Raw genomic sequence first — 26,012 nt, 5'->3', positions numbered from 1 at the left:
CACTGCTCAGTATCCTTTGCTGAGTTCTCCAGGCCTTGGTTGCAGACTCATCCCTAGCTAACATTCTTCCCTAGGTGATCTTATCCAATCCCAGGACTTTGACTACAATCAGCATTTTAGTCACTCATTAGTATTCCTAGGTCCCAAACTCCCCAAGACAAACTCCTACTTTAATATCTTGGTTTGAATGTCATGAGTATTTGAAATTGATTTCTTGATGAACCTACATCCAGTTGCTCATATCTTTGATTTCCTTTCACACCTTGCATCTATAGTCCTTAAGCAAATCTACATGTGGTTCTACCTTGAAAATATATCCTGAGTCTACTAGCACTTGTGACCACCACATCAGAACAGGTAGCTACAGTAGCTTATAACGGTTCTCTGTGTTTCTACTCTTGCTCTCCTGTAGTATAGTTTTTTGCATAGCAGCCAGATTGTGCCTTTTAAGAGGGCAAATCAGATTCTGTCACTTCCTGTTCCTCAGATCCCAGTGGTTTCCCATCACACGTAGAATTCAAATCTGTGGCCCACGTGCACTTCAATTATCTGGTCTAGTTTCCTACCATTTTTCCCTTTGCTCACTGTACTCTGGCCACACTGGCTGCTTTGCTGAGACCATCCATCTTGGAGTCTTCATGTGTTAATGCATGGGAAAGCTTTTCACTCCACTGTTCTTAAGGCTCATTCTTTCTAAATTCAGGTCTTACTCCAAGTCACCACTTCAGAGTCCTTCCAAGTCCACCTCTAAAGCAGTGCCTATTTTTGACTCACTGGATACTCTTTTCTTAACACTTTTTTTCTTACCTAGACTGTAAGTTTCACAGGAGATAGGACTGTTTTGGTCACTTTATCTCTTGTGTCTAGCATACTGACATTTTGTTGAGGGAATTACAAAAAAATACGATGGGTGGTGCTGCTGATTACATTAGATTTGGAGGTAGAGAATTACATTCTGCTTTGAGGAAGGAGTTTAAGGAAGAAAGGCAAATGTATTCGGCTTCAACTTTCTGACTGAGCCATCGAGAAATGTTGAGCAAGCAGCTGGATTTGTTAAATTCAACGATGTGGCCCCCCAAACCATAAGTCAACCGCTTGACCGAGTTCGTCCGAGAGTGGGGGGGAGGGGAAGTAACTGAACGAAAGCAGAGCCCCAGAGCTGGTTTTCAGAAGAACGCCAGCATTTGACAGCCAGATACAGGCCTAAAAGGAGCCTGCCAAAGTACAGGAGCAGCAATGGTGCGTAGAAAATCTACGGAATGCCAGAGAGGTCTACAAGGTCATTACTGAGGATGGGGAGGGTCAAGTGAGCTGAATGAGACAGGTCTGCTGATCGAGTTTCGCTATCTTATCACATTAAATTGTTATTTTAAGTAAGAGGACTGTCAAAATTAACGCACAGATCCCCGGAACCAGTCATCCCGCATAACCAGGCTAACACTGAAAACCCCAGACCACTTACCGTGTGCTGCCCCGGACCTGTCTAGGCACCCGAGCTAGCCCCAGCGCACTGACAGGCCCTGCGGGTGCGGGCATCTGCTTATTCTGCCCTCCGTAGTCACGGTCTCTTAATTTTGATACGAAGAGGCAACTTACAACAGGAACCACGGCTACGGCGGGCAGAGACTAAACCGCGCAGCCGCAGTTGCTGAAGCCCCGCCCCGGGCCGATGACGTCATCACGCAGGGACAGGGGGTGAAAAAGGTCCCCTGTCGCTCGCCGTCGCCGCTCCGTTAGTTCGCCAGCGCACGCACGCCTGAGCTGGACACGCGTCGCCGAGGGAGGCAAAGTGTGAGAGTCGGCGACCAGGCATCCGCTAGGGGCAGCCCGTTGCGCCCGCTTCTCCCGCAGAAGTTCGGTGCCCCCCACGTGCTTCCGCTTCGCTCCTGGCTGGCGTCCGCCCGGCTCGGGGCGCAGGTACCCATCACGGGATGGCTGGGGATGGGTGCCGTGTCCTTCTTGGGTCCGGAGGAGACTGGCTACAGGACGAAGGCTCTGCATCCGTGCTGATGCTCGGCCCATGCCGACTGCCGCCCCACCCGGGCGCTCCTAGATAACAGGACTCTTCCCCAGTAGGCGGCCACTCTCGGGAGTGCTTCTTGAGAGCTCTGGCGGGTTGTGTGGCTTGATCTCCATCCTTTAGGGGCTCTGGGGGTGGGGTGGGGTGAGTGGATGGGTGACAACACGTTTGCTTTCCGCGGAGCTTGCCCACAGTTCCTGATTGCAGCACCTGGCACTGAACTGAGGCAGTGTGATTTCATCTAGATCCTCCCACGCTCTAGCTACTTCACTCTGCTCATTCGTTTATACTCCGTATTCAGCAGGCACATTCAGGACTTTGTTTTGTTTGCCAGTGCATCTGGAATGCTGCCTGGCACATAGATGCTATGTCTATTTGTTAGACTAATAGATGAATGAAAAATAATCATCTTTCTCTTCCTTCAAGGCCCTCCTCATCCATTAAGCCTTCCATGGCAACTCCAGCCCATAGTAATCTCATCAGACTTTTCATCAGACTACTCTAGCAATTAGTTTTACATCTAAATTGTTTGTGTTTAGACAGATTATCCCTCATTTCTTTCTCTTAAATATTTTCTTTAAGGAAAATGAAAGCTCCTCGAAGTCAAGGCTTTATCTGGTACTACTTCTGGGGCTCCCACGGTAACTAGAACAAAAAGCAATAATTAGTTGTTGATTGGTTGTGGGGTCTTTGTGTCGCCCGCAACTCAGCTGACAAGCTGGTCAGATTGGTGAACTGGAAAGGGTTCAGGCTTTGGAATCAGGGGAGGCCTGAATGTGAATCCTGTCTCTGTCACTTTTCTTCCTTGGGGTACTTGAGTATTTATACTTGGTCCTTTCTTTATAAAATAGGAGCCATTGATTATGACATAGTGTTTTACAGTAAGATCGAACTGCTAAAATCCATGTTTGGATTGAGAGGTTAGAAAGATAGTTAAGGCAGGGTTAAGGTTCAGTTAATGAGCTTAGGTGTAGAATTAGAATGCAGCAAGCACTGGAGTTTCTAAGTAACATGTTATTTTTACTTTTACATTGTAGAAGCATAGTTGAAATTTTTGATGTTTCTTTAGTGTATTTATTATAGTGGTGCAATGTTCTATCATATGTAATCACAATAACTTTTGAAATCTCTCTGTACAGGCTTCAGTATAGTTTTCACTTCTTTGAGGAAACAGATGGCCACATTCCATCATAGTAATAGTCAATTGATTTCTTTTCCTGACTTTGTTAGTAATATATGAGAATTAAAAAAAACCAAAACACAAAACTCCCAAAAAACAAAAGAACAAAATAAGAATCATCTGTTATCTCACCATCCATAAATTACTTTACATTTTGGTGTTTTCTTCGAGTCTTTTTTTTTCTCTATATTTATTATGTGCATGCATATCCTGCCATGTTATCCTCTAATAATCATCTGTATCCATATCCTTAGATAATATTTGAAAATGATTTTGAACAAATTATTTTGAAAACTGCTTTATTTTCCCATAGATATATCATACATTTTAATCATTCTTTTTTTGAACATTGTTTCCAATTTTTGAAAAATTCCTCCATAGGGGGGTGAATTACAGCTTCCCTGTTGACTGCCCATGCCAAGGGAACATTTTCTTCACCTTTCAAGCCTAAGTTTCGTAGTTAAAAGAATGAGGTCGATGTCTTCCCTAGGGAGCTGTTTGAGGGTTCAATAAGATGATACTTATAAATGTGCCTAGCTCAGCCCCCCAGCCCCACAGGAGGCAGCCAGCTAATGTTCCTTACCCAGAACCTGGATGTTCATGTCTAGTTGTGTCCTTTCCTTCTGTTTTAGTGATAGTTTTTCACCATGCATCGGAAGAAAGTGGATAACCGAATCCGGATTCTCATTGAGAATGGGGTAGCTGAGCGGCAGAGGTCTCTTTTTGTTGTGGTCGGAGATCGAGGAAAGGATCAGGTAAGACCTGGTAAATGCTTCCTGACGTACTCTGTACCCTGTCCCAAAGAGTCAGCATGTTACAGACACTCTGGGGTTTCACACATAATGACTGGTTTTCTTTAAGTGAAATGCCTAGTGGGAACATTGCCTTACGTATTGAAAGTGATAAATGCTCAATGTTTAGAATTATTAACAGACAGGTTCACAGCTTTTGATATGTGGGGTGGTGGACTGATCGCAAGGGTAAGTGTATGTGCGCTGGCTTCTAGTCCCCGCCTGGGCACTGCTTGGCTCGTGGTCTGGGGCCTGGCTGTCACAGAGGTCTCTTTTGGTCCTGAGATGCTATGGCTTTTTTCTTTGGCAGGTGGTCATACTCCATCATATGTTGTCCAGAGCAACTGTGAAGGCTCGGCCTTCTGTGCTGTGGTGTTATAAGAAAGAGCTGGGGTTTAGCAGGTAAGCCGTGTGCCCTTTGAGCGCCCCGTCCCACTTGCCGTCCCTGCTCGCTAGTTAAATGCTAGGAAATGATTCTTTGACATGGATTTTCAGGGATTCTTAGTGAAGGTGCTATCTCTGAGGACACTTCCAGTAGAGAAAAATAATAGAGCTGATGCCCTTTCTTCATTCCTGACAATAAATTTCAGATCCTTTTCATGCTGTTTTAAGTCCCCAGCCCAATTCCTTGCTTTCTGCACACGAGTTTTCTTCTTCGTTTCTTCAGCTGATCAAGCCCCTCTAATAATGCAGGTTCTTTCAGTTGCTCTTGGAAGTTACCAGCGACCTGATGCCTAATGCAACAACTTTTCCCCCTCTTTCTCCTTTTTTTCAGAGCTCTTCCTCTAGTAGTCCACTGCTGTTTTTGACAATTGGCTGTTCTTATTTTTTGAAGTTGTGGACTTAAGACTTCTTATATAGTAAAGAGCAGACCTCCAACACAAACACACTTAGGCACAAGGGGAATTTATTGAAGTACACTTGACCCTTGAACAATGTGGATTGGAACTGGAGGGCTCCACTTACACACGGATGTTTTTCAGTAGTAAATACTACAGTACTACGTGGTCCGTGGTTGGTTGAGTCCTCTGATGTGGAGGAGCTGCGGTTACGGAGGGGCAGACTCTTAAGTGAGATGCAGGTTAACCCCTAGGTTTTTCAAGGGTCGGCAGTATACGGGCTAGCTCCTGAAGCCTACGGGGACGAGATTTCAGCTCTTCCGCGGGGGTGGTGTAGAGCCGCTGTGCCGACGCTCCGGTCCTCGCTCAGTCTCTCATCTCTGCGTGTCTGCTCTGTTCTTTTCCCACTTCAGGGCAACTTTCTGCCTTCTATGGTGCCCATTGCAGAAACACCACTTGAGTTTTACGTGGTTTGGGTCCAACGACACAGAAATCAGTCTTTCTCCCAAATTCTTTGGGAAAGACAACCACCCCCGGGCTAGAGGAGGTGGGGTGGGTCACCTAGTAGGAACCTAGCAGTTCTGCCTATGACTGTGTGTGTGAAGGAGTTTGGGGTGTGGGGGTGCTGTTCCTTGGCAGATAAACCATTATAAAGTCACCTCGGAAATGCTCTCCTTTCTTTGCTTCTGTGACACTCAGCCCACCTTCCTGAGCTCTTCTCTCTCCCCGAGCTCATCTCCTTCCCTAAACCCAGCTCACCTGTGTGGGTCTGTCCTTGGGCCTCTTCTCCCTCCTTTATCCCCCAGTATATGTGTCTCTGGGGTGGACTCTGTTGTGTGGAAACCCCCTGCGAGATCGGGCAGTTTACAGCGTTTTGGGCAGATTTGCCTTTCAAACTTAACCCACCTCCTTTCACTTTTAAAAATCTCTTCTGTGCCTCCTATGGCTCTCCTACCCCTGTCTTGAGCATTAGATTAAGGCTGATGCTAAGTCATGGGCTGAGGAAGTGGAGCCCCAGGGGGAAGGCCTTGGCTCTACTATTCAGTTAGAGAACTATGATAAAATTTTGGTTTGCTGTAACCCTTGATTCTGGAATTTTCTCGTTCTCTCTTTTCTCTAAAAGAAACAGTTAATTGCCAGTTAGGTATTCAGAGTTTTTTAAGACAAAAGAAAAGTTCAGGGATTTCTGGGAGACGTCCAGATTCCGTTCCAACCCTTATATCCTCTATCAGTATTATCTTAGATTAGAGCTGCCCATGAGGACTTGGTCCCACCATCTGGGAAGGAAGTGGATGAATTCATTTAAGAAAAATGAATAAAACCCGCCATCACAGTGCCTCTTCCCAGGTTCTCTGGGAAGCGGTGCTGTGTGGTTGAAGCACTGGCTTGAGACTGAGGTAATGAGGCCACTAAGGTTTGCTTTCAAGCTCTGGCTGAATGTGAGGTTTAGGGACTCCCGTCACCCTTTTTGTAAAGTGAACGATCAAAATGGCAGGGTCCTCACACAGACTTACACTGTCTCCCTCCGAAGCCCATCTGCTCTAGTGCCTCTTCCGTTTCCTTCAGCTTTAAAGTGAGGGGATGAGCACGACGATTTCCCAGTTCCCTTCTAGCTCTGAACGTCTCAGTGGGTGATCGTTGAGCCCATCCCCTGCTCTCAGCTCTAGCCTCTCTGGTTAACTGGCTTTCATGGGATGGGGGGTGATTGATTGCAGTCATCGGAAGAAAAGAATGCGACAGCTGCAGAAAAAAATAAAGAGCGGGACGCTGAACATAAAGCAAGATGACCCCTTTGAACTCTTCGTAGCTGCCACAAACATTCGCTACTGCTACTACAATGAGACCCACAAGATCCTGGGCAATACGTTTGGAATGTGTGTTCTCCAGGTGGGTGACTTGCCCCGGCCTGTGACTGGAGTCAGGGTGCTAGGGAGTGCCTGGGCTGCCCGGTCACCCACGAGGACAGGTGTATGGAGAGGAGAGGAGTCACCTGTACTCCCTCCCCCAAAGCTTCATCCGTGGAGGACTTGGCCACTTTCCACAGGAGCTGGATAACTCACCAACATAGAAAGAGCATTTTCTTTTTATTTTATTTATTTTATTTATTTATTTTTTTTGCGGTACGCGGGCCTCTCACTGTTGTGGCGTCTCCCGCTGCGGAGCACAGGCTCCGGACGCGCAGGCTCAGCGGCCATGGCTCACGGGCCCAGCCGCTCCGCGGCGTGTGGGATCCTCCCGGACCGGGGCACGAACCCGTGGCCCCTGCATCGGCAGGCGGATTCTCAACCACCGCGCCACCAGGGAAGCCCGAAAGAGCATTTTCTACCCAAAGCAGCACTTGTCTAGAGATACCCAAACTGGCAGTGATGCTCCATCACACTGGGTCTAACCAGCTTGGTAAAGCGCTGAACTTTGAGTGACCCTAGGACCCCAGATCACTATTAGAACTAACTGAAGACCCTTGTGACCAGAGAGCGGCGGGACTTGTTTTAGCTAAACTAGGCACCGGCCCGAGCCCTCGGGTGTCCTGCCCCAGGTGCCTGACCGAGTAACCGCCCCTGTTCTACACTGGTATATATTTTCTCTTGCCTGGCAAGTTAGTAGATGAAGTTTCACATTTTTCTTTGTTTTGCGCTCTGGTGGTCTTTGTTTTGTTCTTTGATGCTTTGCCACCTGTGACTCCATCCGCCCCCCCCGGCCTCCCCCACCAAAGAAAACATTTAAGCACAAATCCTCACATTTAAGCACAGGTTGCCACAGTTTGATATGTATTTATTATCTGCATGCACTACCATGATCACGTGCATCGTAAAACATACCTTTTAAAATATAAATTGGGCTTCCCTGGTGGCGCAGTGGTTGAGAGTCCGCCTGCCGATGCAGGGGACACGGGTTCGTGCCCCGGTCCGGGAGGATCCCACATGCCGCGGAGCGGCTGGGCCCGTGAGCCGTGGCCGCTGAGCCTGCGCGTCCGGAGCCTGTGCTCCGCAACGGGAGAGGCCACAACAGTGAGAGGCCCACGTACAGAAAACAAACAAACAAACAAACAAAAAATACAAAAATAAAATATAAATTAAGAAACGAGGTGGGACATCTTGAGTAGGAGTTGTAGTTTTTCCTTGCCGCACTCCGGCGGGCTGTCCGTACACCGCCGGCTTAACATCCTCCTGCCTTGGAGGCTGAAGAGCGTCTTGCCTGTTCTCCCCGCGTCACTGACCGGTGGGGGCTGCCGCTGCTCACCAGTTACCAGGTGAGGTAACGGTGGCTCCTTCAGGCCGCGCCCCCCCCCCCATGTGGTGCAGCTGAGTGTTGTCAGACAGTTTCCATCTATGAAGAGAGCAGAAAATGAGTGTGAGGTATTTCTGCAATTCAAGTGTGAATCAATGCGGATTGGAGGACTTCTTTCCAAATAAGATGTTATGAGGGATTACGGGAAACACTGACATGTAAAACCGGGTATACCTCTCCTCCAGGGCTGGGCTCTCTTCTGTGGTCCCCGAAGTAAGGGACTGTGTGTGTGTGCGCGTGTGTGTGTGTGTGTGCTGGTGAGTCAGGTACGGGGCATGGTCTTGAGTTTGTACTTTGAAGCCTTCCTCGTACCTTATCGCCTGGCCCCTGGTTAAGCTTCCCAGTGGGTGTTCTTTGCAGCCAGTTCTAAGGTTTCCTTTTTCCAGGATTTTGAAGCTTTGACTCCAAACTTGCTGGCCAGGACTGTAGAAACAGTGGAAGGTGGTGGGTTGGTGGTTATCCTTCTACGGACCATGAACTCACTCAAGCAGTTGTACACGATGACCATGGTAAGTGTCCGTTTTTTTCTTTAACTTGATTGTGGCGGTTCAAATCAATCTGTGTTTTTGCTGCTTTCTTTTGAGAACCACTGAGCAACTCCAGTGAGCGGTCAGTATAAGTTCTAGGCTGGGAGCTCTTTGACTGGAGGTAATGAGGAATTTTCTGCAGAGAAGCCTCAGTGGCCCTGGGCGTGCTCAGGAATCTGTGAATTTTGCCTTTGCTTTCAGGCATTTGCAGATTCCACACCAGTGAGATTCAGACATGATGCAGCTGTTGTGTAGTTCCATTTCTAAAACAGTATTCCACAGAGAGCCACGCCAGTGCCTACATTTGTGTACTACAAAAAGGGGACCACGCACAGACGTCCTCACCTGCCCTCACCCTAATGGGTAGTGGAGGAGCATTGCCATCCCGCTCCCGCACTGGCAGAAACTTTGACTCCAGGGGGTGGGGGGTGGGGTATTTTTTTTTCTGCCGCAGCTGAGGGAGTGGCTGGAAGTGTTTCCCTGGATGCAGAGCTGGTTCTGCCACGTGGGTGTGCTGAGCCGCAGGTTTGGAGTCATTGTCCATCGCCAGCTGCCTGGGAACTGTTAGGCTCGGCCTCAGGGTTTCATGAGCTGCGTTCGCCTGGTGAAGTGGACTCCCGTCAGATCTCAGTGCCTGCTTCCTGTCGCCCCATCGCCCCCAGCCCTTTCGCCTCACCCCAGCCCCTCCGGCCCCCTCGGAGGTCTTCAGGTGCGCCCTCTCCCCTCAGCAGACCCTCGCCTGAGGGCCTTCGCGCCGTTTCCACGGAGGGTCTGCTGGCTCACTTCCTCTCTGCGTTCCAGTCCCTGCCAAGATACCACTTCCTCGGTGCGGCCTCTCTCACACCCTGTGTAGAATATGTGGTTGGCCTGTCACTCCTCAACCTGTTGTATTTTGCTTCAAAGCATGGTACAGCCACCTAAAGTTAGGCATTTATTTGTTTATTGTCTGGCTTCCCGTGCCAGTCTCCAAACTTTATGGGAGCAGGGACTTCGTTTTCCTCCCTGGTATATTCCCTGATCCTGGAAGGGTGCCTGGCCTTTAGTAAGCCCTCCTGCAATATCTGTGAATGAGCGAATGTCTGTGCCCGTGTCACTTTGTTTGTTCCTCCTCCCTCTCTTACTTGGCTGCCTGCTTACCAACTCAGAGGGCCTTCCCTCTCTACCCTATATAAGTAGTCCCCCTCCCCACCCCCTCCATTGGCTGGCACTGCACCCTGTTTTTCATTCACAGCATTTGTCAAACTTTGTATCTGTTGACTTGTTTGTCTCCGTCCAACCATATGACTGTAAGCTTCAGGAGAACAGGCTTCATGCTTTACTAAACACCGGTGTGTACCCAGCTTGTCTGGCGTTGGCATGTGCAATTTTATTGAACGAGTGAATATGTTTTGTGCTGCTGGGTCAAATGTGGGAACAGTCAAAGGTGAGGTGAGGGGACATTTGTTGTGATAAGAAACATTGCATTTAGTGTCTGAGTCCTGCTGCAGCAGATCGCATCCGGCCAGTTTCACATGGCAGGTTAGGTAGGAGTAGATTTTGTTTCCAGCAGCATCACTGGTGCCTCTTTTACCCCAGGGTTGTTGGCTGGAACTTCTTCACACTTGGACGCCGAAGCTCAGCGCTATCTGGGTGCCTCTGTTAATGGATGTTGTCTCTTATAGGACGTGCACTCAAGATACAGGACGGAGGCCCATCAGGATGTGGTGGGAAGATTTAATGAGAGGTAGGTCTGGAGCACATTTCTCACTTCCTCAACTGCGGGGAGCCACAGTGGGAGGAACATTTTCATCTTGGACCCAACTGAAAGCTGTGCCCTGTCTCAGGGAAGGTAGGTCAGGAGCCCCAAATGGTGAGCTTCCCGATAGCAGCGGTAGTTGTGCAGCTAACTGGAAGCAATAAAAGTGAGTGCAAGGCTAGGCCTGGATTCTATCTTGCTTCTGGCCCTTACCACGTCTCTCTCCCGCTCTGGCTTTTAGCCTATGCATCTGTCAAAGGGGTGATTTGTCTGGACCACTCTTTTCCCAAATGTGTTTCTCAGAACACTGATATTTAAGAGGGACCTTATGACAAAAGGGTTCTCTGGTCCAGTATGTCTGGGAAATGCTGATATGATTTTTTCTTTCTGAGGGTTCACGTGAGCCTGTTGTAGCCTCTGAAAAGTCTCCCGGCACCAGGGACCCCAATTTATTTGACCACAGAGCCCTTTTTAGGGAACGCCAGTTAGCAACACGTGAAACGCCTTAAGAAGAAGCCATGTCCTAGGTCAGTGGCTCTCAACCGGAGCCGTTATGCCCCTGGGGAGACTTGGCAGTGTCTGGACATGCTTTGATGGTCGTGACCTGCGGCGAGGGCGGGAGGCTGGTGGCGGTAGAGGCCAAGGGTGCTGCTGAACAGCTTAAAAGGTACCAAAAAGCCCCTCCAACAAAGAATTATCTGGTTCAGAATCTCAGTTAGTGCTGAGGTTTAGGAATCCTGGCCGGGGTGAACTGTGTGACCTAACTTCAATCGCCTCTGAAGCTGCTCAGTAGGAGTGGGCCTGGAGGTCGCCCAGCGCTACCGGCTGGAAGGGAAGCCTGTGAAAGTAGTGCGGGAGGCCCTTTTCTTGCAGTTGTGGGAGAAGCTTGGATTTTATAGCCAAACACATGTTTTGCTACACACAAAAATGTTTGTATTATAGTGCTAGAGGGAGCTTTCCCCTCCACCCTTTCCTTTATTTTCTTCTCCTTGTGGCAGAAGGTCAGTCCATTTGTGTATGCGTTTGTTTCCCTGTGTGGCTGGTGAGCACATGTGGAGTGGCTTTGGCGTTCCCCATTCAAGGAGACACGTAGTGCTAAAGGGTGAACCTGGCAGGATGGGGGAAGGGCCGGGGCACCCTGTAGCAGCGGGCTTCTGCACGGTAGGGGCCCTTGTAATCAGTCTCTTAAGGGAGTTCCCCGTTTGCTTGTTTGCTCTATAAAGCATGTTCGGGCCTCGTAAAGGAGGCTGGGAATCATCCGGCACTGCCCTCCAGATGACGGTGTTGGCTTTCTCCAGCTTTCTTAGAGGCGTGGGGCTAGATGATTTTCCTGGAGAAAAGCCCTTCCCTTGTTGTGCAGACACTGCCCTCAGCACCTCACCACTGCGGTTTGTTCCTCAGGTTTATTCTCTCTCTGGCCTCGTGTAAGAGGTGTCTCGCCATCGATGACCAGCTCAACATCCTGCCCATCTCCTCCCATGCCGCCAGCGTTGAGGCCCTCCCTCCCCAGAGCCCGGTGAGCTGCTGGGGGCCGGGGACGTGGGGCAGGCTGCGTTTTCTGTGCTGGCCCTCCTGGGGTGGCAGCAAAGCTTCTCCTCCTCTCCTCTCTGGTAGGAGGAGAGTCTTGGGCCTTCTGGTCTGGAGCTGAAGGAGCTGAAGGAGAGCTTGCAGGACACCCAGCCTGTGGGCGTGTTGGTGGAGTGCTGCAAGACCCTAGATCAGGTGAGCGTGCGTTCGGAACGTCCCCAGCCCAGTCTGCACGGTGCAGAGGGGAGAGACAGCGGGCGGAGAGTGACAGACGCCAAGTTAGAACAAGGCTTGGCTCCTCCGAGGGCGAGGGCCCTTTTCTATTGCTCACACTCAGGCGCGCAGCAGCAGGATGTGTTCACGACAGTGGTCCAGGATTAGCTCCCCCTTCCCCACGTTAACAGTTCAGGGAGCTGGGGGTCGGTGGGGGGAGATGGGTTACATTTATGGAGGAACGCCACAGGCACGGGGTGACGGACCTGCGTCCTTTCATTTTCATTAAGTTTTTTCTTTTTTAAAATTTATTTATTTTTGGCTGCGTTGGGTCTTCACTGTTGCACGTGGGCTTTATCTAGTTGCGGCGAGCGGGGGCTACTCTTCATTGCGGTGCGCGGGCTTCTCACTGCGGTGGCTTCTCTTATTACGGAGCACAGGCTCTAGGCGCGCGTGGGCTTCAGTAGTTGTGGCTCGCGGGCTCTAGAGTGCAGACTCAGGAGTTGTGGCACACGGGCTTAGTTGCTCTGCGGCATGTGGGATCTTCCTGGACCAGGGCTCGAACCCATGTCCCCTGCACTGGCAGGTGGATTCTTAACCACTGCGCCACCAGGGAAGCCCCCATTTTCATTAAGTTTTGATGACATAAAGGTTTTCGCTTATGCCTTGTTTGTAAGTGAGGAGAGCTAAAGGTTTTCGCTTACGCCTTGTTCGTAAGTGAGGAGAGCTGGAGGCTCCAGTGTGAGGGCTGATGAGGGCCCTGTGGTGAGGGTCCTCTGTGTACCTGATCTCTAGGTGCAGACAGCAGGCTGGGTGGGAGCTTCCAGGATGCATTTCTGTGCTCCCGGAAGTGGCCAGGGCTGGTAAACTTGGCTTCTCCGGTGGTTCCTGGGCAGTGATGGCAGCTGAATAGATGTGGCCTAGAGGCCTGCAAGCTGTCAGGTGTGTTCAGGGTTCTGGTCCAGCCTGAGCCAGCCAAGCAGCACAGGCCTCTCTCAGCACTGGGCTTTTCCCTCATGATGGGAAACAGCTGCAATTATGTCGCCCACTTGGGGCTGAGTCCCAATAGGATGGTTTCCCTTTCCATGCTGGAAGTAGAGTCACCAACCATGCAGCTCTTTCTGCAGCCCAGGCTTCAGCCTCTGTGTTGCTTTCAGCCACTTCCTGGTAACTTTCTCACCAGAGAGAGGGAGGGAGAGAGAGGATGGGGAAAGGGCAGAAGAGGGAGAAACTATAATACGGTAGTACTGTTATAAGAAAATAAATGACCCATGGCAAAAAAATTTAAAAAATCAGTAAGTAGGAAAGTGTGCATTAAAAATAGAAAGTGGTGTTTCTCCTTGGCTGTCCTGCTCCGCAGAGACAGGTACTGTTAACAGTTTATTGTGTGTCCTTTTGGATCTTTTTCTGTGCATATAAATGGGTATTTTTAAAGTGTGCAAGGGGAAGGTTGTCCCCATTACACATTTGGCTTGATTCCTGCTTTTTTGCTATTATAAGTAATGCCATTAGGACATTCTTACAGATACATTTGTGGGCACTGTCTCTAGGATAATTTAACAGGAGAATTGCTGGGGTAGAGTATGTGTGCATTAAAATGGGTGTCATGCCAGGTTATGGAACCCGCACCGTGTATGGAAAGGCCTTTTTCTGTGCAGTCTTGCCGACACTGGGTACTGTTAAACTCCTATGTCTTTACGAATCTGATATGGGGACATAGGATCGTTGTTTCAATTTGTTGTTACTTTAGTTATGAGAGAAGCAGGCACTGTTTTCATATAATTACTGGTTATTTCGTTTGTTTTTATAAACCACTCTGCTTTTTTGTATTGGTTTTTCATTTTAGAATATTATTTTAGAGTGCATTTTTAGTCCAGATTTCATACCCTTTTATTATGTTTGTAGATTTTGCCACTTGTGTTTTATCAGAGTTCTTCACTTTTCTACTCTAAAGCAAACAACAAGAGGATAAAATACAGTGTTCAGCCAAGGCCAAGTTAAGGCGAGTAGGACCTGGATCCCCTCTGAGTGTTTCCATCTGGAGAGACTCTGGCTTCCTGAAGCCCCTCCCCTTCCTTCCCTTCCTTCTGCCTGGGACCGCGTCTTATCAGTATCTTCTGAGTGTCCATGCCCAGTCATGTAAGGCAGCTTCTTCAGGACCAGACAGGCCAGGCTGGGCCATCCAGCCTTCTTCCCAGTCTCAGTGGCCTGTTCCCAGGGCAGAGTCCCCGTGGGGAGCAGAGTCTGGCCTCTGAGTAGTGTTATGTCTCTCTTCTCATTACGTGCCATTGACACTCCTCTAGGCAGGGGCTCAGCAGTAAACAAGAGGGACGCACCTGCTTTATGGGGCTTGACTTCTGGTGGGATGAGGAAGGTAGGGAACCAAGGAAATAAGCAAACCACGTGTTGTAGTAGAAGGTGCTGTGTGGGTGGGGAAACATGAGAGCAGCGAGGAGGATGGGGAGTGCCAGGAGGAGGGAGGGGGGCTGCGGGTCTCCGTATCGTGGTCGGAGAGGGCCTGGCGGGCAGGTGCTCTTTGAGTGGGCTTGAAGGAGTCGAGAAAACGAGCCACGTGGCTCTCTGCAGGGAGAGTGCTCCCGGCGAAGGGGTCACCAGGTACACAGGCCTAAGGTAGGCTCTCCTGGTGCGCTCAAGGACTCACAAGGAGGCCGACTGGGCTGAAGCGGAGCGAGTGGGTGAGGGTAGGAGGAAACGACGGAGGTCAGACCGTGCAGGCCATGCAGGCCCCTGGGAGGGCTTGGCACTTACTCTGTGAGCGATGGGGGCCAGCAGAGAGTTTTATGCTTACGGTCTCTGCACAGCTGTCCGAGGGATCCCCAGCCTTGCTTTATTTATTTAATCCCAGTTATCATGTTTTTTCTTTTTAAACAGATACATAAATTATTTATCCAGTTGAAGGAATGCTTGTGCTTCTGGAAGCCAGCCTTAATTTTAACAGGATCGCCTTGTGCTGTGTTGAGTCTAGGTTGTAGGGCAACGAAGGTGGGAGCAGGACTGATGAGGAGGCTCCTGTGATAATGGCGGCGGTACAGGGTGGTGGCTTTGACCAGGGTGGTGCAGGAGGAGGATGGTGAGGAATGCAGAATTTTTATGTTTTGAAGGAAGTATGGACAGGATTTGCCGATGAATCAGGTATGGGAGAAAATGGAGAAGACTTCTGGCCTAAACAACTGGACAGTTAGCTGAGCTGGGGAAGATGGTAGGTGGGGGAGGATTGGAGGGGATGTTAGGTGTTCAGTGTGAGATGTCTATTAGATGTACAGGTGGAGGGCAGAGCAGGGGCAGTTGCGTGTATAGAAGAGTCTGGTGTGCAGGGAAGAGGTTTGGATGGAGGCGTGAACTTGGGGTTTATCAGCACCTACTTGGTGTTTAAAGCCTTGAGACCCAGAGGAGACGATTAAGGGAGTGAGAGTCCAGGTGCTGGACCTTGCTTTCTGGACAGTAAGAACTCCCCTGCAGCCCCTCCGCCCCCGAGTTAGCCTAGGCATCAGCCTGAATTCTCCATGGCGATGGTGGTAGATGGCTGGACCTTGGCCTTTCTCGAAGCTCACCTAATATGTTTCTCTTTCCACAGGCCAAAGCTGTCTTGAAATTCATTGAGGGGATCTCGGAAAAGACCCTGAGGAGTACTGTTGTGCTCACAGCTGCCCGAGGAAGGGGAAAATCTGCAGCCCTGGGATTGGCTATTGCTGGGGCAGTGGCTTTTGGGTAAGGGGGTCCCCATCTTTAGGTACTCTGATCTCTGAGGGAGCAGTGTGCAGGAGTAGGGGGTCAGGGGACAGGGAAGCTGCTTCTGTGTCTGAGCGGGCTCCTGTGTGATTTCTCTAGGTCTTGGGTTCCTGTCTACAAAGAGCAATGCTGTTTCCCCCAAACCCCCAAAGGTGCACATATATGTGTGCATGCACCCACAGACATACACCAGGGCCAACTCACTATTTAGAGTTGAACAAACACACAAGAGCAAAGAAATAGGGGTAAGAAACTTAAAAACTCTCAGGAGATGGACATGTATGTGACCAGCTTTGCTGACTTAGAAAAGTACAAGTTTGACATTTTAATGATTTTGATCAGTAGAAGATCTTGTTTGCTTCTGAGGAGCTGCTTTTGAGTGTGATGTTCCTTTCCATTCTTTTGTCCTGGGCGGAAGACTTGCAACTGCCAGGAGAGCATGTACTTCCAGCTTCACAGACATAAATAATGGACCTAGAATTTACCATGTCCTATATGCATTGTCTTCCTTGGTGCTCCTAATTAACAATGTTAGCGTTTCATAGATGGATAAACCCAGGCTTAGGGAGTTTCAGTGACTCACCCAAGACCCCCCACCCCAAGTCAGTGCTGGTAGTGCTGGGGCTGAACTCGGCTCCTGACTCCTAGCCCTTTGTTTCTCTCGCTGCTCCGGCAGTACCACTCAGCCCCGCCACCATTAGCACCCTTTACACTAAACAAGGATCCCTCAGAGGTTAACTGTGGCCTTAGCCTGAGCACAGTTGAGCACTTTGGCTTCACGGTTTGAAACCCTTGCAGCACAGCTAGTGATGAGAGTGAAGCCCTCTCTCGTCCCAGGGCGCAGGGCTGGGGAGCCGTGTGCCAGCCCTGGCACTGAGGGAGCGGTCCCCACAATGCCCTCAGCAGGGTGCTTTCACCGATGCTGGTAGCTAATTGCTGGGGTGTGCTACCTTCAAACTGGTAATGCGTTTTCATTAGGTTGGGAGGAAGAATACCCTCAGGTCTGGTCTGGAGTTGCTGTACTTTTCCTCCCCAAAACGTGTGTCCTGAGTTTTTTTTCTGCCACTGTCTCTGGTTATCCCCTGTGTAACAGGGGCAAACAAAAATGTTTTCTTTTTTTAGGTTCTCTAAACATGTCTTAGATTTCCTAATTACTTAAAAAAAAAAAAAAATCCTCCTTTTGTTCAACAGGTACTCCAATATCTTTGTTACCTCTCCGAGCCCGGATAACCTCCACACTCTGTTTGAATTTGTATTTAAAGGATTTGATGCTCTGCAGTATCAGGTAGGAAATTAGGATAAGAGCTTATTTTGATTCCATGCTGAGTATAAATCCAGGTGAAGTCTTTAGAATGCAAACTTTCTTAATATTTAGTTTCTAAAGCCTGTTTCTGATGTTTGGCATTGGTTTGGCTCTTTCCCTCTTAGGAGCATCTGGATTATGAGATCATTCAGTCTCTAAATCCTGAATTTCACAAAGCAGTGATCAGAGTGAACATATTCCGGGAACACAGGCAGACCATTCAGGTGAGGCTTGTTCTAAAACCCTGCCATGTGGGGCCAGTGTCCTGCTGTATGTAAATGCTCTAAGACGTCTCCTTTTATAGTTGTTTTATGTGCTGTGTAATTGCATATCTTTTAGACAGCGTTGTTTTACGGTAAACGTGTTCCAGATTTTCAGCCTCTTCTAAAGAAAAACATTCAAGCAGACTACCAAATGTATGTAGCCAGCTGGGAAAGTTATAATTTTGTCCCTTGAAAATTGAGTGAGTAGGATTGTAAGTAAGCTAATCAGCTAAGAGAAATCAAATCATTTTTTCCAACATCATTTCTAATTTTGCTTAGTTACAGCAGGTTTTGAAATGATGCATCTGTAGCGAGGACAATAAATAACCTCATCAATTAAAAGAAGAAAAGTTCTTTGTAAAATGTGCTCTGAATCTTTGTGGTTTAGCCAGTGGCCTATTTTCCTTTTTAAACAGTGTTTCCCCGAAAGCTCTGTGAATCTCCAGTGCTTTGTAAGCCTGAATGGTCTGTAGTTGTCCAAAGGCTACAATTTTGTTAAAACATGACAGGCTTGCAGAAGGGATGAAGGCCCATGGGCTCCTAATGGAGTCGGTTATTGATCACTTTTGGAGTTGGTTTGGGGTGGGAAGTGGGCCAGGTCAACTTGGCACTTTACACCCTTGACCTTTATGCCTGTGAGGCATTTATATATGTCTGTCAAGGAGGTATACCTTTTATCAAGGATCCAGGTTATAAATAAAGTTCAGTGTTTGTGCCTTTTTCCCCTCAAGGACCTTAATTTTTTTCTTGCTGGGTCTCTTTCTAGACTCTCTTCTTTCTGTGCATTTCTTCCTACTTTGGCCTGGTTCTCTCATCTGCATGGAAGAGAGTCCAGTGTTGGGGTAGGGCAGGGTGAGGGGCAGGCTGCAGGCCGTGAGAATACAGAGATCTGTTAAAACTCAAGAAAAACACACAAACCAAAGAGGGAAAACCTTTCCGTGAAATGCCTGGCTCAGCCCTCGCTGCTCCTTGGATCTGTCATCAGAGACCTTCTCGTATTACCAGAGTCCTTTTGTCTCCAGACTGGAGTTGAAGTGCAGAACAGGTGACCTGACTTTATGAGGCTATATCTGTGTCCCTTTGAGACCTCTACTTTCTTGCTGGAAATTGCGATATAGAAGAATATTAAAGTCGGCTGTGCCTCTCCAGGGGCCTGCTTTCTGCTGCTTTTATGAGGTGGTTGTTTAGTTTTTCTCTGCAAGGATCCAAGATGTGGGGCCCTACTGAGGACATGTATCTGCTGTTGGAAATGAGTGGGGGCTCTGCCCCCTCGACCCATCAGCTTCCAGCAAAGCAGTTAAAAAATCTCACCTGTAATGGAATACTTGAAAACTACAGGAAAGCACAGACTCAGACTTAAGAAAAGCTGATGTTTTGCTGTTTGCTGTGTTTGTTTCATGTTTTAAAAGCCACTCATGTTTTTGTTTTAAAGATCTGAATCCTCACAGACACGGTTGAAGTCCCTCTTGTACCCTTCCCCATCCATTCCCTTCTGTCACTCCCCATACTGTGCTCTGAGATTGGTGTGTTTCCTTTCTTTTTCTTCTCTTTTTAAATTTATTTATTTATTTATTTTTGGCCGGGCTGGGTCTCCATCACTGCACGCAGGCTTTCTCTAGTTGCGGCAAGCGGGCTTCCCATTGCGGTGCACGGGCTTCTCATTGCAGTGGCTTCTCTTGTGGCGGAGCATGGACTCTAGACGTGCGAGCTTCAGTACTTGGCGGCTCGCGGGCTCTAGGGCGCAGGCTCAGTAGTTGTGGCGCACAGGCTTAGTTGCTCCGCGGCATGTGGAATCTTCCCGGACCAGGGCTCGAACCTGTGTTCCCTGCATTGGCAGGCGGATTCTTAACCACTGCGCCACCAGGGAAGCCCCTGGTGTGTTTCCTTTCAATTCATTTGTTTATATTTCACTACATAATTATGTATCCATAAATGGTAACATACTATACTTATCTTTTTTTAGCTTGCCTTTTTTTCACTCAACATTTGCTTTCAAGTTGGTCCAGATTGAAGCTTGTAGATCTGGTTGATTCATTTTTAAGCACTGTATGAGCACATTACAGTTTATTTATATGTTTCTAGAATTGGAATTGTTGGGTCTTAGGGTATGTGTAGATTTCCATCTTTCTCAGATTTTGCCAAATTCTCCTTTAAAGTGTTTGTACATGTTTACCTTCACCCCAGCACTCTCTTGAGTTTTGTTTCCCCACGTCCTCACGAACACTGGGTGTTTTACTGCTATTTAAGTTTTGCCCGTCTGCGTGTGAAGTGGGGTCTCCTTGTTGTCTTCAGCGTTGCGCTGATTACTAGTGAGGTTGAGTACCTTTGTTTGTGTTAGTTGGATATTCAGGCTTCCTCTCCTGTAAAAATACCTCTTCATAGACTTTTGCAAACTTTAAAAAGAGCAGGAACCCCTGTAGGAACTGAAAAGGGTTGTTTATATGCATAAGGCTGCCAAGCTCATGGCAAGTTTGTGACGTTAGATGGCCCAGCTAATAATATAAATAAGGATGTGTGAGCACTAAGAAGGTTATAAGTCTTAGAAGTGTCCCCACCAGTGCAGGGCGACCTGGGCTTTATGTTGACGGCGTCAAAGCAGGACACACAATACCCAGAGTGTAGGAGATGCTTGAGAAACCTGACATCCTCCCCTTTAGCCATTGCTGGGGCCAAGCTTGCCTCTGGCCCAGTGGCCAGAGTGAGGCTGGGGAGAAGCCTGAGACGGGAGAGAGGAGAGAAAGGGAGGCGCCACCTATCACTCAGCCAGGTCCCAGGTAGGGCATTTTTACAGATTTACCTATTTTTTTCCTCAAGCAGCCATCAGGTATTTCCTCCACTTTCTGGAGAGGAGTCTGAGGTGCTGAGATGAAGTGACCTGCCCAGGGCCACACAGTCAGTGGTCGACCTGTTGGGACCCAGGCATCTGACTCTCAGCCCATCCCAGCTTTGTCCTGCCAGGGAAAAGCGAGAAGGAGGAACGAGAGAAAGAAGAAATGGGACAGGGGAGAGAGAGTAGAGAGAGGCCTTTATGGTGACTCACCCGTGATCACAGCCATGGTATCAGGTGGCCAAGCTAATAATATAAATTTTTCTTTCTGGCAGTATATACATCCTGCAGATGCTGTGAAACTGGGCCAGGCTGAACTTGTTGTGATCGATGAAGCTGCTGCCATCCCCCTCCCCCTGGTGAAGAGCCTTCTGGGCCCCTATCTTGTGTTCATGGCATCCACCATCAACGGGTGAGGCACCTCGGGCAGGAGCCGTCGCTCCCATTGTAGGTTGCTGCCAGTTAGATAGCATTTACCTAATGTGACCTGGGCCTGGGTGGGTAGGGCTGATTCCTGAAGTTTGAGTCTTTGGGGCTCTGCTGCACTCTCTCTCCTCGGCCTTCTCCTTGGCAGCTGGCCCCTTCATAGTAAACTATAGCTCACTTCTGGTCTGAGCCACAGCCCACCAGGACAGGCAGCACCAGAATTTCATAACCCAGCCGATGAGTGTCTCTTTCTGTCCGTAGGCCTGATGAAGTTCTAAAGGGCACATGGATGGCAATACCAGTGTCTGATCTCTGAGGATTATGTGAAAATATAGTATTAAAGTAACTGTATAGTTATCGTAAGAAAGCAGGCTCGAGAGCTTTTTTAAAATTTTGAAATATTTAGTTCTTGTTTGCTATAGAAAAGCTAGAAAGGTAAGGTAAGCAAAAAGAAAAATCACCGGTGATCTGACCGTATAGAGACAGCTTCTGTTAGAATTTTGGTGTACATTTTCTGTGCATTTATTTAACTTTTTCATTTTGAATAAGAACATAAACATAGTTTTCATAATGTTTCGAATATGCTTTTTTTATGTAAAGAATATACTGGGAATTCCCTAGCGGTCCAGGGGTTAGGACTCCGAGCTTCCACTGCTGGTTGGGGAACTAAGATCCCGCAAGCTGTGCAGCATGGCCAAAAAAAAAAAAAAAAAGAATATACTGGGAAATCTTTCCTGGTCAGTGTATACATATCTTCAATATTGAAAAGATTTCTATATGGAAGTCACATCTTGAAGAGATAATTCTGTATTATAGATTTATTCTTTGACTGCTTTGCTTATACTGAAAACAGTTAAATAAAATGGGCTTTACTCTTTTTTGATAACTGCTTTATTGAGATATATTTAAAGTGTATAATTCAGTGATTTTTAGTATATTCATAAAGTTGTGAAACCATCACCACAATTTTAAAACATTTTCATTACCCCAGAAAGAAACCCCGTATCCTTTAATTATCATCCTCCAATTCCTTCCTACCCCCCAGTTCTAGGCAACCACTAATCAACTTTCTGTATCTATGGATTTGCCTATTCTGGACACTTTATATAAGTGGAATCTTAGAATATGTGGTCGTTTGTGACTGGCTTCTTTCACTAACCATAATGTTTTCAAGGTTCATTCCTTTTTATGGCCGAATACTATTCCATTGTATGTTTATGCACATTTTGTTTTTCCATTCATCTTTTTGATGGTCATTTGGGTTGTTTCTCTCTTTTGGCTAGTAGCAGTAATGCTGCTGTCAACATTCATGTACAGGTTTTTGTGCAGACATGTTTTCTGCTCTGTCGGGTGTATACCTAGAAGTGGAATTAGTGGGTCAAATGATAACTTCCTGTTTAATGGTTAGCGAGCTGCCAGATTGTTTTCCTTAGCAGCTGTACCATTTTACATTCCTGTTGCAGTGTCTGAGGGTTCTAGTTTTTCCATATCCTTGCTAGCATTTATATGTCTTTTTGATTATAGCCATCCTAATGAGTATGAAATGGTATCTCATGTGGTCTTCATTTGTATTTCCCTGATGGCTGATGGTGTGGGCATTTTATATGCTTATTGGCCATTATTTATCTTCTTTGGAGAAGTATCTATTCAGATCCTCTGCTCATTTTTCTAATTGATTTGTCTTACTTATTATTGAGTTGTATGGAAGGGTTCCTTATATAGTCTAGATACAAGTCTCATATACATGATTTACAAAAGTTTTCTCCCACTCAAGAAATTCCACTTTCTTGATAATGTTCTTTGAAACACAAATATGTTTTTAGCTTTGTTGCTTGTGCTTACTCTTTTTTTTTTTTGTAAATAAGTAAATGGAATTCCTTTGAGAATGCTTTGTTATCTGGGGCAGGCAGGAGGAATAAAAGCACTTCAAAATTTAAGTTTTTGATCATTCTTTAAAAGTAGTATTTGAGTTAGGGGAAGTATTTATATAGTATCCTCATTTATGATAATGAACACTATGAAACAGTGTAAAACTGAAAATTAAAAAAAACCCACTGAGCAGTCTGCGCCCTGTGGTCACGTGTGCTTGTGACCAAAGACAAGGAGGAAATAACAATTGAAAAGAGCTGGTTCAGTGATCAGATTATAGATGATTTCTTTTCCCCCAATTTTTTGTTACTTCTTTATGTCATCTTTTAAATGAAAGTAGTCATGAGAAAAGTTACTTGGGTGGTGGATTTGTTTAATCTTAATTTTTCCAAACTGGAAATGCTCTCTGTTCATTTTTTCAAGCATGGAACTTCTAATAGCAGCTCTTATTAATTGGCCATTTACCTGTGTTCCAGTTCCATTATGCTAAGTGCTTTATTCAAGTCATCTTCTCAGTCCTTGTTTTTTAGTTCACAGTACAGTCCTGTGAGATGTGTGGAAATAGTCCCCTTTTGAGGAGGAGGCTAAAAGGGGTTGAGTTCCTTGTCCAGAGGTACTAAATGGACATGCCAGGACTTGAGCCCAGGCCCAGATGGCTCCGAGGTGAGCCACCATGCAGCCCTGCCTCCTTTGGGCATGGAAGTTCAGAGGTGACAGGGCTGTCCTCGGCGAATAGGAGTCTGGTGTTTCATCAGGACGAGGACAGTAGTTCTCTGTCCCCTCCTAGAGAGTTGATTTGTGACCTCATGCCTGATTGCCTTTGCTGTTGCTCCTAGCTACGAGGGCACTGGCCGGTCTCTGTCCCTCAAGCTAATTCAGCAGCTCCGTCAACAGAGTGCCCAGAGCCAGGTCAGCACCACCGCTGAGAACAAGACCACGACGACCTCCAGACTGGCATCAGGTACCTCTGGAGCTCTGAATGCACCTGCAGTGCACAGCAAGTCACTTCACACTGTCCTGCGGGATCCTTCCCCTCATGACCTCATGGGCGGTAACAGACTGTCTGACCATCAGGCAGAGAGGTTGAGTCCCCAAGAGGTGAAGTTGCTTTTCTCTGAGGAACAGCAAACCAGTGACCAGATGGGAGGCTGACCTGGGCCTTCTGGTGGCTAGATTCCTGTTTGTCACCATCTCAGGGCATTGGTTGCATTGACTTAGAGAGATCCCCTTGGGATTGGTGTCGAGGCAAGTGGAACATCCACCAGAACAATGTAAAACCCCTCGCCTTAAATTCTTGAGCCATATTTTGTCAGCGCCATGTGACACAGATAAAGTAGAACATTTGCCTTGCTCTTCTGGACAAAAAGTATTTACTAGTTTTTCCTCACCGTCTGTGTGTGTTTTGTGGGGAACAGCACGAACCCTGCATGAGGTTTCCCTGCACGAGTCGATCCGATACGCCCCTGGGGATGCAGTAGAGAAGTGGCTGAACGACCTGCTGTGCCTGGATTGCCTCAACATCACTAGGATCATCTCTGGCTGCCCCTTGCCTGAAGCCTGTGAGCTGTATCCTCCTGGGTTCCATTTGCCCTGTGAAAGGGAGAGGGGGCAATGGAAGAGTTGAACAAAGGGTTTTGGCCCTTTGCTTCATAGGCTGCTGCTCTAGGGAGAGGGCAAAGTTGAATGTTGTTGATTTCCCTTCTTTTCCTCCCTAATATGTTTCTGCTCAGAACCAGGGGCTCCTCTTCCCAGGTTGAGGGAAACCCCCATATCCAGGTGACCCTTGGAGGTAGTGTGTCCTGTTTTGGGTTCTCTTTGATTTGCTTCGGTTGCTTAACTCCAGATCCAGCTACTATGTTAATAGAGATACCCTCTTTTGCTACCACAAAGCCTCTGAGGTTTTCCTCCAACGGCTTATGGCCCTCTACGTGGCTTCTCATTACAAGGTAACTGCAGCTAGCCCTCAGGTGAACGTTAGCAGTGAATTCCAGCACTGGGCAGTGCCTTTTGACTTGGCTTTTTGCATGTTTTGTTACCCAGTGGCTCAGGTGACCGTTCCACTGGGACTTGAATGTCCTGATGTTGGCAAGGTCCGAGGGTCCTGCTGGAGGGGTTGCATTTCCCATTGTTGTTCAGGCTTGTCGTGGGCTCCAGCTTTGCATACAGGGTGTGAGATTTCTACATGTAGCTCCGTGTGTGGTAGTTGGAGAGGGTGGAAAGTTTTTCCCATTTTAAAAGGGGTACTTATATTTCTTGCCTGTTGGCTAAATGGATGGGCTGAGATGACATAGCAGTTGTAATCCGGGGGCTGCTGTTTGACCTGAGACCAGCCTTATACCCCTGGGCTGTTTTTAAGGAGCAGTGAATAGGAATTTGGAATATCTGAAAGTCTTAAAAAGACACATTGGAAAGGACACTTTTTGAGTGTCCAGGTAGCTTTTTTATGAACGCGCTTTAAACGGAAAGCCGAAGGGTTGGTATTTAGAAGTGGTGAGAGGTTTTCTTGAAATAGCAGCCTCTTATCAGGAAGAAGTTCGCTTCCCAGCTGTGAAGTATATAGCGCTAACTAAGCAGGTCTCTGCTCCAGCTCCGCAGCCTCAGCGCTCGTGGTGAGGTGACAGCAAATGGTGGAGGCTTAAGTCCCACTTAAGCCCTAACGGAGGGTCTCAGGCTGGCTGGCTGGAAAGGCGCTTTGACGGGTCTCAGCACATCACTTGGCTCTGGGGAAGGCAGTTCTCCAGCCGCGACTGTGGAGTAGCCTCTCGAGTGGGGACAGGATGAGGAGTGCTTCTTTCTCACTGGCCGTGTCGGTGCCCCACAGAACTCTCCCAGCGACCTCCAGATACTTTCCGACGCGCCTGCTCACCATCTCTTCTGCCTCCTGCCTCCCGTGCCCCCCACCCAGAATGCCCTTCCTGAAGTGCTCGCTGTCATCCAGGTACAGAAGCTGAGGTGTCCTTGTGGCATTGAGTGGGGGACCCACTTAGGCATCAAGGATTAGTGGCTCGGTAACCGCAGCACAGAAGGGGAAGCTGTTGATTCCTGGTCTCAAGCCTAGTGACTGGACATATCCAGGCAGGCGATTAGGGTGCATCAAAGGAAACGACCACCCAGACAGAGACCCAAAGCCCCACTGTGCATGGATGGGTGAAAATCAGAACTGGCCACTCGTATTTTGACTTGCAGCTCCTAAAACAGAACTTCGTTTTCCTCCTTTATTACTAAAGCAATACATGGTACTTGTAAAATTAGAAGACACAGATTGGGAAGATGTTTTTAATGCCTAGCCTGTATTTATGCATTTCTTTATCATTTTTCCTGTTCATACACATGCGATCATAGTATTTGGTAATCTGGTTTTTTTAGTCAATGTGTCAGATATTCATAATCTGCATACTTTTTAAGGCTGCGTTGTGTTTCCTGACATGCACGTACGGTACTGTGTTTAACCATC

General features: G+C 47.8%; 1 protein-coding gene across 1 annotated transcript in view; it reads left to right on the top strand.

The window, feature by feature from the left end:
- Window positions 1–1,659: 1,659 nt before the first annotated feature.
- The window catches only part of NAT10 (N-acetyltransferase 10), a 38,956-nt gene continuing 14,603 nt past the window's right edge, over window positions 1,660–26,012 (top strand). The window contains exons 1-16 of the mRNA XM_059069722.2: window positions 1,660–1,917; window positions 3,833–3,955; window positions 4,302–4,393; window positions 6,546–6,717; window positions 8,505–8,627; window positions 10,307–10,368; window positions 11,782–11,896; window positions 11,995–12,102; window positions 15,716–15,849; window positions 17,062–17,155; window positions 17,299–17,397; window positions 20,539–20,675; window positions 23,395–23,519; window positions 23,974–24,124; window positions 24,408–24,504; window positions 25,380–25,496. Of these exons, the coding sequence (XP_058925705.1) occupies window positions 3,848–3,955; window positions 4,302–4,393; window positions 6,546–6,717; window positions 8,505–8,627; window positions 10,307–10,368; window positions 11,782–11,896; window positions 11,995–12,102; window positions 15,716–15,849; window positions 17,062–17,155; window positions 17,299–17,397; window positions 20,539–20,675; window positions 23,395–23,519; window positions 23,974–24,124; window positions 24,408–24,504; window positions 25,380–25,496 (1,734 nt within the window). The 5' untranslated portion in view covers window positions 1,660–1,917; window positions 3,833–3,847. The remainder of the gene's footprint in view (window positions 1,918–3,832; window positions 3,956–4,301; window positions 4,394–6,545; window positions 6,718–8,504; window positions 8,628–10,306; window positions 10,369–11,781; window positions 11,897–11,994; window positions 12,103–15,715; window positions 15,850–17,061; window positions 17,156–17,298; window positions 17,398–20,538; window positions 20,676–23,394; window positions 23,520–23,973; window positions 24,125–24,407; window positions 24,505–25,379; window positions 25,497–26,012) is intronic.

Source organism: Kogia breviceps, chromosome 7 (assembly GCF_026419965.1).
Source record: "Kogia breviceps isolate mKogBre1 chromosome 7, mKogBre1 haplotype 1, whole genome shotgun sequence".
NCBI lineage: Eukaryota > Metazoa > Chordata > Mammalia > Artiodactyla > Physeteridae > Kogia > Kogia breviceps.
Note: the sequence above shows the minus strand (reverse complement) of the source record. Positions and strands in the feature narration are given on the sequence as shown.